Here is a 12055-nt window from a genome sequence, read left to right on the forward strand (position 1 = left end):
GATGTGCCCGGGAGCAGCATCCCCAGAGGCTGCCGGGGGCTGATGCAACTGGAAATGTTCTGCGGTACCTCCCTTCAAAATAGCCTTTTTGTGACCCTTTTGTGAAGACCCAGAAGAGCTGTGTAATATTAAACTCTATCAGTGTAACCATATCTAGCTCTAAATATTTGGTTACTGGTTTGTCCCTGATTCATCTGTAAGTGCTATGCCAAGACCACTACATTTATCTAATCAAAATGGTAGCAGTGTTTAACACATACATCTTTCTTCTCTGAAGCACTTTGTGAAACAATAAAAAATGAATCCCGAAAGCTGCTCTTTGACAGGCATTATCCTGGTTCCAAGAAGGAACTTTAGAAGGTCAAATGCCACAATGTGGGCACTGTGTAATGATACATAAAGGTACAATAACTGACTCGCCCAAAGTCACAAGAGGAGCCAGCGCTGTGGCTGGTACGAGGCACAGGGTTTCCTGGCTCTGGTTCCTGTAATCTGAACAAATGCCTCTTTCAAAATCAGACCATGCCTGATTTTCATTACCAGCTTCAATTTGTAAACTCTCCAAGAGTATATTTTACATGAGTTTCTATTGTACATGCTGTCCTTCATTGTGAGAACACTTCTTAAACCTGTGTTATTTGTTCAAAGGGTTTATAAAAAAATCAGGTTTCTAAAATGGCAATATTTTGCTGTTGATCAGAACAAGAAAAAACTGCACGCAAGTCTCCCTCTGATATTGTTTTTCAAATGAAAAGTTAAGGAGACTTGGCTACTGAAGGAACAACAAAAGTAGGTAGCCGCAGATCTCTTCAAGGCAGCCCGAGACGGGCGTTGCACTAACCACGTGTAAGGAGTTGGGCACTTCTGAGAAAGATTCCTTTTCTCTGTGAGATGCAGACCTTGAGAAAACTACAGCAGGTCCTCCAGGAGAAAAAAAAAGTTGCTGAAAAGAAACGTAGCTCCATTTAAAATCTCTTGCTAGATATGAAACTCCTATATTAAATTCCTTGAGATGTAACTGAGCCTAATGAGTTGACAGCTGTGCGCTGCTGGCCTCCGCTCCAAATTAGTGCAGTTATTGCAAGTAACAAACAGGAAAGCAGACACTGTATGTAAGAAAAGGGAGAATCTCCCATAAAAGGAGAGGGGTTTGTATCCATGGAAAACAACAGGAAATTGGTCCTCTCTACGTGAGGAAGAAGCAGGAAACTGAATCACCTTCTTTGCACTAGAACACTGCAAGGTTTCGGCTCTGCTAGGAAGGAGCGCGGCTGCAGGATCCTCAACATGAAAGCACAGCACAATCCTGTCCCTTCTTGTGGAAGTCTCATTGTTCATCTAATTTGACTGTTAGCCTCAGGGGACGCAGAGAAAATCTTAGAGCATGCTATATAGATTTTAAATAGACTTCCATCTCAGTATGCAAGGAGAAAGAAAGTCTGAGTACTTGTTAAAAAGGATTTAAAAGCAGAATGTTAACAAAGCAAGGCTTGCACGATACACTCTGCAAAACTCCTAAGGCCAAGGACAGCAAAATATTATATGTTTTTATCCTAACGCCACATAGGATTTGTATGTGGTCTAATTGAAATCCAAATCTTTAATTTGGGCCTGAGGTTCTGTAGCTTTTTGCATCATTTTGCAAGTGTATGAGGAATAAAACTGCCCTAATGGGGCATTGAGGGATTCTTCTGGGACACGGCAGTCCTTGGGTGACAAAGGCCAGTGTATGTCATTCCTATATGTGTGCGTATAGATCTGGGCATTAGGAACACCTCAAAATAGTCAGGCAGTGGAGAGACCCTTGTTGCACTCAGGTGAGCTCCTGCTCTCAAGATGGCCCTGAGCTCTCCTGGTCTGCTCTGCAGTATTGTGGTGTGTTATGGGACTCTGCTGGTGGCAAGTATTTTTTAGTATCATTGAACACCTTACATCTTCTTTTTTCCTCCTCAAGGAAAGCTCATCTGTCTGCAAAAATAGTGTTAGGAGTTTAATGAAATAGTTCCCCATGCAAGTCTTTTGTCTCACCCTCCCCCTGCAAATAGCCCTGGTTAGACCTTGTATCGTAACTACTGTAAAACAGATTTATAAACACCATTTGAGAGAAAGCCTAACAAATATATACTTTTTCTTTCCACACAAAGGTGTTTCAAGGGAATAGCAATCCCACTGAGGTTGTTTACAGACCTTTTGCCAAACCAGTTTTAACACGGTTTGTGCGAATTAGACCTGTGTCTTGGGAAAATGGAGTATCGCTGAGATTTGAAGTTTATGGCTGCAAGATAACAGGTAGGTCTTGGGAAGGATTTTAAAACCAAGGGGATTTATTGTGCCTGTACTGTGGTTTTTATTTTTATGAGTGAAATGCATCTTCACGATTTCCACTGTGGTCCGAATATAGAAATGTTAAGAAAATAAAAGAAAATAAAACAAGACAGCTCAAACACCCAGTGATATCTGAGTGTTGTTCTGGCATTATCTTTTAGGTGCTCAGCTTTAAGAAGTGAAAAAAAAAAAAAGATTTAATTACTTTTCTTGCAATTATTTTACAGTTCCATGCAAAATACCTGAGACACACAGATCTTGCTTTTCCTTCCTAACCCTCCAGTCCCTCTCTCTCATGCTTGCTATTTGTAGTCAGTTCTCAGCAGGCTTCCCAAGGAACAAACATATATAACTAGGTTTAAAAGTATTGCAAGGTCATCTGAAGCCTGTTCAAGCAACTGGACATATACAGTCAGTTGACTGATAGATCTGTATTGGAATGTAATTCCTTTATATCACACAGTTACCTACCAAAAGAACCATCCAAAGCACTTTCTGAAGTAACGGCAAAAGACATTCATTTTCATCAAAATACTATCTTGGGGGGGGGGGGGAAGCTGATTTTTCTAAAAAAATACCTAGAGTCATTTTATAGCACTTAATGCAGTTCATTGACGCTAAAGTTTAATAGTTCTAGGGATATATTTTTTTTCTCCTTAAGGTGTTTCTTTGGTCTCGAAAATGTTTCTCAGGACTCGTTCCCATACAGCAGGAAAATACTATTACTGATTACTGTCTTACAGAATTCCAGGTTATTCTATGAAATCTTTTCAGATTAAATGAAGGTAATATCAGCAGAACTGCTTTTACATTATATATTGGAAATTTTTATTCCTTGTTAGCAGCTTTTCCTACTTCTAATTTATATTTATCTGGGACCATAAAAAAAGCAACTATTTAGCTTCTGTGACATTTGACAAAGCCCAAGAGAGCAAAGAAATGCAATAGGAAAATCTCAAGTACAGCAATAAATTAAGTTTTATAGAATGTATAAAAGATTTACATTTCCAATGTCACCAACATTAAGTAATCTGCAACCAAGTTTTGGCTGATTTTGGAAGTTTTCTCTAGGGAAATATTCACAAATTCAGATGTGACCCTGCACTCCTTGCCTTAGCAAGAAGAATAGAAAACAAGAATAGAATAGGATTTTCTGATCCTTTTGGTTCCCATCAAGCCAGAAATACTTGTAGTATTTTGGTACTTCCTGCCAAAACTAGGATGTGCAGGTTTGAACAAATGAAAATTATATACAAATCCAAAGAGATTATTTTGGATATAAGAAAGAAATAAGTACTTGCTTTTGCTAGTTGAATTGACTGATATGTCCTGTTTCTGTTTTGGTGCTTGTTCAGATTAACTATTTTTATTTTTTCTTTTCTCCGTAGATTATCCTTGTTCTGGGATGCTGGGTATGGTGTCTGGGCTCATTTCTGACTCTCAGATTACTGCATCTACTCAAGTTGATCGAAACTGGATCCCAGAAAATGCTCGCCTCATAACAAGCCGTTCAGGTTGGGCACTGCCACCAACTACTCATCCATATACGAATGAATGGCTTCAAATAGACCTTGGTGAAGAAAAAATAGTGAGGGGCATAATTGTCCAAGGAGGCAAGCACCGAGAAAACAAAGTGTTCATGAAAAAATTCAAAATCGGCTACAGCAACAACGGATCAGATTGGAAAATGATCATGGATTCCAGCAAGAAAAAGATAAAGGTAAGGAGGAAAGCTCTGCACTAAAAAAAAAAAAATGCATTAAAAAAAAATGTTTGCATTAAATTTATAGGCATCTATCTCTGACCTTAGAAGTGGCACACAGTTGGGATGAAGCCAAGGACTCCTAGGGCAGCAACCCTGAAGGGATGCTGTAGGAACTGTCTGAGGGCAGGAGCTGGCTGTAGGACATTCACCTGTCTCTGCAGCAAAGGTTTTGTTTATTCAACAGCTAGATCAGACTTGATTTCTGACAAGGGTGGTGTGCCTCTGTGGCCCGTAGGTTACTGCAAAATCCCATGCAACGGTGATATACAACACTGCCAAAAAAGTAGAATTTCCTCTGCAGTTTTTCCACTGACAGTGAACAAACCAATTTGAGACACTGAATTACTTTCCTTTTGCTTCTTTTTTGTCTGAGCTGTAGATTGAGAATGGTGTTATTTAACTCAGTGGGGTACCTGTTGGACTTCTGAGCTGCCTGTAGGCTCCTTTGAGAGCTTTACAGGCTCTCTGTAATGGTCTGATCCAAGTCCCTCTGAAAGAAAGTGATGGAGTTATCCCATCCCACGTGAAAAGTACTATTCCACTGTCACAGGCGAAGTGTCTTGGAGGTTGCTTGGCAATAAAGGGCAGCTGGTTCATAGGTTCAAACCGAAACTGCAAGAAATTTACAGAGGAGGGCCAAATGAATTGGGTTGGGTTAGATACCAAGGGTTAGACACCAAGGAAAAGAAAATGAATGTGGCCCAGAAAAGTTTCTGGGAATATACCTGGTTTTGTTTGTCTTTAAATGTATGCTTTTCAGGACATAAATTGCACTGAGTGTTTAGCTTATTTACCTCAAATCCCATCCGTTAAGTCTTCCATCCCATTTCGCTATTGTTTCTCACAAAGTGCCTTTTTGCCTCAAAAAGCACAACCCTTTTTTAGTCCTTCTGCCCTGTTCCTCAAGGAAAGCAGTGGGGGCACAGTCCTGTTCACGAACTGGTGTTGCAGTACCGGGATGATCAGGGAACCATATACCAAAATATGACCTCAAAAGGCAAATCAGTGCGGTGCTTGGCAGATGGGAATCCTGAGAGTTGCTCTGTATCTCATCTGCGTTAGTCTGAAAATTAGATGTAAAAGCTGTTTTGCTATATATACTCATCCATTGGACAAACCTGTGTTTCCTTAAAGGAAAAGCTGAGTGGGCCCGTGGATGTAGCTTTTCCAGGCACATTTGGTAAATATTGGACTTCATTCTCTCCTGTTTTAATCTCACTGAATATGTCTGCATTTTCTCACTTCTCATCACTTTTCATCATTTGTTTGGGGGATTAAAACTAAATGAATTCAGCCTTTGCAGTCAGCTCCTTTCTCTTGTTACCATGAGTTTTGACTTCATCATAAAGTGTGAAGAGAGTGTAAATCAACAATGGGATCTAACCATTTTCTTTCTAAAATAGATGTTGTTTTGACATGTACTTCTACACTGTGGCTCAACGAGGGAAAAAAATAATGCCATATGCTTTCAAAGCAGTGCGCCGTCTGCTGCATGGCTTTCTGTTTTCTAATACAAGCACTTGCCATCATTGTCAGAAGTTAGCAGTTTGACAAGAAAACTAGTGCGCTAACTAACGCACTGAGCCCATCCTCAGCTTTCATCCAGAAATTAACTTTCAAGATTAATGGAATGGAGAGGGCTGGAATGCAAATCTCTTGTGGCATAATTATAATCCTTCCCAAAAATTCAAGACATTTAAAAAAATTCCTTCCAAAGCACAAGTTTTCTTTAAAGAGAGTCAGATAAATCCCATGATTTGGGAGTCTGAGGGATTTAAAATGTTAATACTGGAATGTAGTATTTTTAAATGTAAGTGGAGCTGGATGGGACAGCATGCTATAATGAGTCACAGCAGGAATGTGGATTAGAAACAGCCCTGTTATATGAAATGAAACACATCGTTTCACTTGGTTAAAGTCTTGACTTTCAATAAACAAACAACTGCATTTCAGGAAAAGAAAGAGCAGTGACAAGCTAAATATAACAACAAAATATGTCCAAAGGATGAAACATCACCTTGTTTCTCAACATGATCTTGTCATCCGTGCCTGCAGCTCCTTTCACTAGGACTACCATAACTCCTTCCTTTTTGGCTGACCCAGTTTCTGCTATTTTTGAATGTGCGGACTTTTCCCCCTTTAGTCTAGCTCAAGCACTCAAAGGAGTGCACATCACAAATCCTCAAATGACCACACAGAACGCCATTTTCATTTCAAGATCCAACTTGTATTTCTTGTCCGTAGTCTTACTCGAGCTTACTCCATAAAGTCATCTTTCTCTTTCATACTTCTTTCCTCCTTCCCCTTTTTTGAGGTTTTTCACACCTCCTCTCATAATTTCTGGTACAAGAAACTTCGGGATATCCTGCCATTTGGAACAACCTTTGTAAATTTTTCTGCAATGCTTATTTTGCTTTTAAAAGATATTAGGAAGAATTGTTTTCCTCTCACCGGTTTAGCTTCTTTTTTGTTTAGGTATTATTTATTATAATTTTTCTTTGTAATGAAGTAAAGCAATTTGTGACATCGCCTGTTTAAAAGACACTCACAAGGTGAAGTTTTACTGTATACTCCTCTCTCCTCCCCCACAAAGAATATCGGTACGTGTTTTAAATGAACAGTCAAAATTGAATCACAGGCAGCTCTGCACTACAAAGGACAATGATTCAATATAATTATGATTCAATATAATTCTAGATGCCTATTGAATTCTAATGTCTATGTGTCAGTACTCCAGTACTGATGTCTTTTATAAAACAGTTTTCATTATTATATGTTGCTATTAAGACTACTATTAAAAAGGAAGCAAGGATTCCTCAGATACATGTGTCTGTCTACTTCTTACACATAAAATGGCATTCATTCTTTCTCATACGGTAGGTAGCTTTTCTGATCATTTGCACTATATTGCTATTCAAATATAATAATATGTAATTCCATGTTAATTAGATCTGACAAGCCATCTACATGTGAATTCCTGACAACTGTCTTCCAAGCACTGGCAGAACAGCAGGTCAGCCAGTGCCCCTTGAAGCCACCTTGGAGGTACAATCTCCCCTAGGAAGTAGGAGCAGATGCATTAACATTGAAATTATTTTTTTAATTTAGTTGGTTATAGCCTCCAATCATCATCAGCTTTTGAGACTGGCACTCTATCCATCGGCCAGAAAGGGTTGTAGACCATTGGTTCATAATAGAATCATAGAATTGCCTAGGTTGGAAAGGACCTTTCAGATCATCGAGTCCAACCATCAACCAAACACTGACAAAAACCATTACTAAACCATATCTCTAAGCACTATGTCTACCTGTCTTTTAAATACCTCCAGGGATGGTGCCTCTACCACTTCCCTGGGCAGCCTGTTCCAATGCTTGATAACCCTTTCAGTGTAAAAATTTTTCCTAATATCCATCCTAAACCTTCCCTGGCACAACTTAAGGCTGTTTCCTCTTGTCCTGTCGCCTGTTAGCAACCCTCTCCTCTCTACAACCTCCTCTCAGGGAGTTGTAGAGAGCGATAAGGTCTCCCCTTAAGGTTCCCCCTGCCCTGTGGGGAAACCTGGGGTGCACAACATGAGGTATACAGTAAAAAAAACCAAGGCTTTTAGGACTGCACTGAAAATACAAGTAGCAATCAGGTTTACCTATACTGGTTTTGTGCCTTGGGAAATGCAGCCTGCTTTTCCCATGGCCTCTTTTTTCTCTGCCCCAGATCAATAGGAGGAGTTCATTGTGGGCTGGGTTTTGTTCTCATCCAAAATGAAGGGCATCTGGTGTCTTCTTCCTGAAGAAGGCTGCAGGCTTTGCAGCTATGAGTTGGAAGTATCTTTATAATAGCACTTCTAATCCCAAATTTGAACACTAGTTCAAAGAAGATGTTTTTTAATGTTTTACCCTTTAACTAGTTCATAGAAAAGAAGAGATTGAAATGCTTTATTCCTACTTCTTGTTATATAAATTTTCATATTTTGTACTTTACAGTGTTCTGTACATGATATTCCGAAGTAATTTGTTACCGTGAAATAGGGTAAAAATAACTCCTTTTGCCTGTCTTGGGTTGTAAAGTCTTCATGGCAAGGACTGTTCCTTTCTGCAGTTAATTCATTCCAAGGTCCGATCATCTCCGTGGAGGCACCTGAGGTGTTGCTATAAGTACAAATTGTAACTTGTTCTATATGCAAAAGATCACTGACAAGAGAAGCCGAAGGTATCAAACAAATAGCATTGAGAGCTGCTTTATGGCTGAAGAACTCTGAGTGCAACTCAGAGAAGAGATTTTTGTCTGAAATGTACATTTGCTGACCTGCCTTGCCCGTTGGATTATATTGCGGTTTTGTCGGGAAGCAGCTTTCTTCTTTCTTTCTTTCTTTTTATTCTTATTCAATAGCAGGCTCACTGGAAGAACTCTTGCAGCTACTGTTCCTGGAGTTTAATTTATGCCTTTTGAAATAACTACAACTTGTGAAACTCTGTCACTGGGGGAAATCAGATTGAAATTTTCTCTTGAATAGTCGGATTATTATTGTAACCACTTAAAAGGTGACAGGATCTTCACCTCAGCCATTTTTTTTCCCTGAGAAGTGTTGAAAATGTCACCCAGTTAAACCCCAGATCAGAGTGTCATTTAAAAACATGTCTCATTAAACACTCAGCTCTTGTTATGACCCTGACGGATTGGTTGCTACTGAGTTTATGAAAAATGAAATGCATTACTTTTCCGAGAACCTTTAACTATGTATTTTCCATTCTCATTTAGGACAGGAATGCCTGACACTTATTAAGCAGTTAGAATCTGGCCTGCTGCTCATCTAATTCAAAGACTAGAGAATGAAGGAAAAAAGATGATTGTTGAAATAGCTTTTTTTTTTCTTTTTTTAACAAGTAGCATTTGCCATGCTTTGCAGACTTTTGAAGGCAACACCAACTACGACACGCCTGAACTGCGGACTTTTGAACCTTTATCGACAAGATTCATCCGCGTCTACCCAGAGAGAGCCACACACGGAGGACTGGGGCTGAGAATGGAGCTGCTGGGCTGTGAACTCGAAGGTAATTGCTCTGCTAGAGACGAATGCACTTTATTATTTTCATAAATACATTCTCCACTTGGACTGCTGCTGAACACTGCTGTGTCTGTACAGGCAGCACGTCAGACTCTCGCTTCCGTGACTGCCATTAGTGCTGTTTCTTGGCCTAATCAGTTCCTTCTCTGCAGACATTTGAATATGCCCAAGGCACAAATATTATTCTTTCTCCCATTCCTTTGTTGAATCACAGTGATATTCTCCACATGGTTTTCTGTTCCCTTAAGCAGCCTTATGATTATACTTTCGAGAAGCATAGAGCTATTAGGAGACAATAAAGACAGGAACTTAAATTTTATGCTACCATGATACAACCCTGGAAGAGATGTTTTCTGAGAATGCAGAGGGAGTTTTACACTAAATATAGCAATTATGTCCCTTGCTCCATCAAAGTACGTGAAAGTCACACCAGACGCTATGGCGGGCAATGATTACTTGGCTGGACAGTGTCTGTGCTGTTCCTTTTTGGGGGTAAAGAGGGCCTCTTTGTTCCTTACCAAGCTTAAATTTTGCAAGAGTATGTAGGAGATGAAAGACCAGGAAAAGCAAAGTTTAGACATTTATCCTTGGACTGTGACATGAAGTCAAGCTTTGATTCTTGTTACATAAACAATAATTATTTAACTTCATAGATAACTACAGATAACACTACGGGAATTTCACAGCTTTATCTGGTGGATGATGGTGTAGTGGCGTGGCTCATAAACCACACAGCTTAACAATACACAGAATAACAAACCATGTTATTCAGGGTTTCATATGATACCTTGTATAGAAGTAGCTGAACAGGCTCCCAAGATGAATGGAACCGACTGCTCTGCCTTCATTTCTTTCTCACGATTTCTCCCCCAAGGTGGAAGAGTGGGAGGCATTTGCTGTGAGAACTGATGAGTTCTGTGTTGTTTTTTTAGTGAAGGCCAGATTGAATAAGTATGCTTTTTACTTAGCCCGGAAAGTGGGGAGGTTGGAAATACTCCTTAGTTCCTGCAGGAAGTCCTCATTTCCTGTGGGAATATTTAGTTCCTGCAGACTATTGTGCTACTTGGTCAGAAAAAAGAAAACACAGCACCTGCCTTATGTAAACTCACAACCTGTGGGCAAAGTCCTTCGGCCACAGGGCTCCTGTAGACACCTAGACATCAAGAAGTGAGTCCATGGACCACCTTAGAAGAACACATTGCTCAGTGGGATGGAGGAGCCAAAGAGGAGACTGATCAGGCTAAACGTCTTTGCTTTTAGGCAAACCGCAACAGCGGTTTTTCCCTGGGACACATCTTCTTGCATTTGTCTCTCTGATATGGTGTACTTTTGAAGGGTGCTCACCTGTAGGTCACCCATGGACAGGTGAGGTCAATTCCCATTTACCCGTGGGAGAAGCATAATAAGAAAACTTTTGTTGTATAATTGTATCTTAAGGAGGGAGTTGAATGAAGAGAAGTCACTTGAGATTTACTGAGCAAGAAAGGAGTTGCGATGAAAAAAGAAGCATGGAGGTAGGCACAGACAGTAGTGGAAATTCAGCTCTCCAGCAGTAATGAGCAAGGGGAAGTTTTGTGTGCTCGAAGCATCCCAGGGGGCTTTATATGAAATGATGGCAGAGATGTAGGCAAGCTTGAGGCTATACAGGGGCATGAAGATCAAGGTAAGAAACTTAACTGGATGTAGAAAGCTAGATGGAGCTCCCAGAGGGGTTTTTTAAGCGATGTGGGGAACAGACGCTCTGCATAATTCATAATAGGTACAGAACTGTTTCTTTAACTAGGGATAGATTGTACCCATAAAGCATAGGTCAGGGTCCTAAAGAGCCACATTTTATCCTAGAATATAGCTACTTCAGAAACCACCACCCCTCCTGACATCTTCAGGCCAAGAAGTCAGTGCATAGGATCTTATGCGGCCAGCAGGCTCTGGGGGCATTAGAAGGGCAAAGAAGAATCTGAGAAAGGGATCCATTATTGCATAGCTTATAATGAGAGTAAAAGATTGTTAATGGAAATAACAGTAGGTGAGAATAGACAAAAGCCTGGATCACATTCCCAGAGTGGTTATCTTAAGCCAGGGAACTATACACGCAGCATAAAACATAAACCTAAACATAACACCAAGTATCCTGATTTTCCAGGTGTGGTATGTTTTGCAGATACTGCGGTATAGATGCATTTTCTGTCACCTTGCACAAATCTCAAGCTTTTAACTGTAATAACAAAGGTCAGATTTTTAGTGGTTATGCAGCAGCTACCGGAAAGTCATCCCCAGTGAGAAGCAGGCAGGTGGCCGGGAGGAATGACTGACATCACTGATGTCTTATTTATTTATAACTTCAAGAAAAACAAAAGAAACCCCTTCCAGATCTCCTCATTGAGCACAGAGTGATTCTACATCACGCTGCCTTCCTGCCACTGTTACCAGGACTCTGCTCAGACATTTCCTCTCTCGCATGTGCTCTGCAGAGAGGTTTCTTCAGAATTACCACCTTGAGCATCACCCCTCCTGCTCCCCTGTACAGGCCCACTCACAGGCACTTTTGCCTGCAATAAAATGATGGGGTTTCTACCCCACATCCTGCCCCAAGACTCCCATTCTGCCTTGCCAGGCTTTCACTCTGTTGGTAGGAACAACAAACACTCATCAGCCAGTGAACAGAGAGTCTGGGGCTTTGCTGCCCAGCTCCGCTCAGCCCTTGAGCTCAGATACAGCAGAGTGCCTTATTGCAAGGAGGCAGAGCAGATACGTCCCGTTGCAAAGAAATACTAACCTCCAAAGTAGAGTTGCTTCGTTCCTCAGATACAACACATGAAGACAGTATATGGTGCTCATCAAAATGTTACTGCCAATTGTTGCATGCTGATTCTCCAGCATGTGTTTTAACCGAATGACTGGG

General features: G+C 40.5%; 1 protein-coding gene across 2 annotated transcripts in view; it reads left to right on the plus strand.

Annotated features, from left to right (window-relative positions):
* The window catches only part of NRP1 (neuropilin 1), a 114834-nt gene that overhangs the window by 80939 nt on the left and 21840 nt on the right, over positions 1-12055 (plus strand). For both annotated transcript variants that reach the window (XM_063324491.1, XM_063324492.1), the window contains exons 9-11: positions 2145-2289; positions 3714-4045; positions 8995-9139. In XM_063324491.1, coding sequence (XP_063180561.1) covers positions 2145-2289; positions 3714-4045; positions 8995-9139 — 622 coding nt within the window. The remainder of the gene's footprint in view (positions 1-2144; positions 2290-3713; positions 4046-8994; positions 9140-12055) is intronic.

This window comes from Chroicocephalus ridibundus, chromosome 2 (assembly GCF_963924245.1).
Source record: "Chroicocephalus ridibundus chromosome 2, bChrRid1.1, whole genome shotgun sequence".
Taxonomy (NCBI): domain Eukaryota; kingdom Metazoa; phylum Chordata; class Aves; order Charadriiformes; family Laridae; genus Chroicocephalus; species Chroicocephalus ridibundus.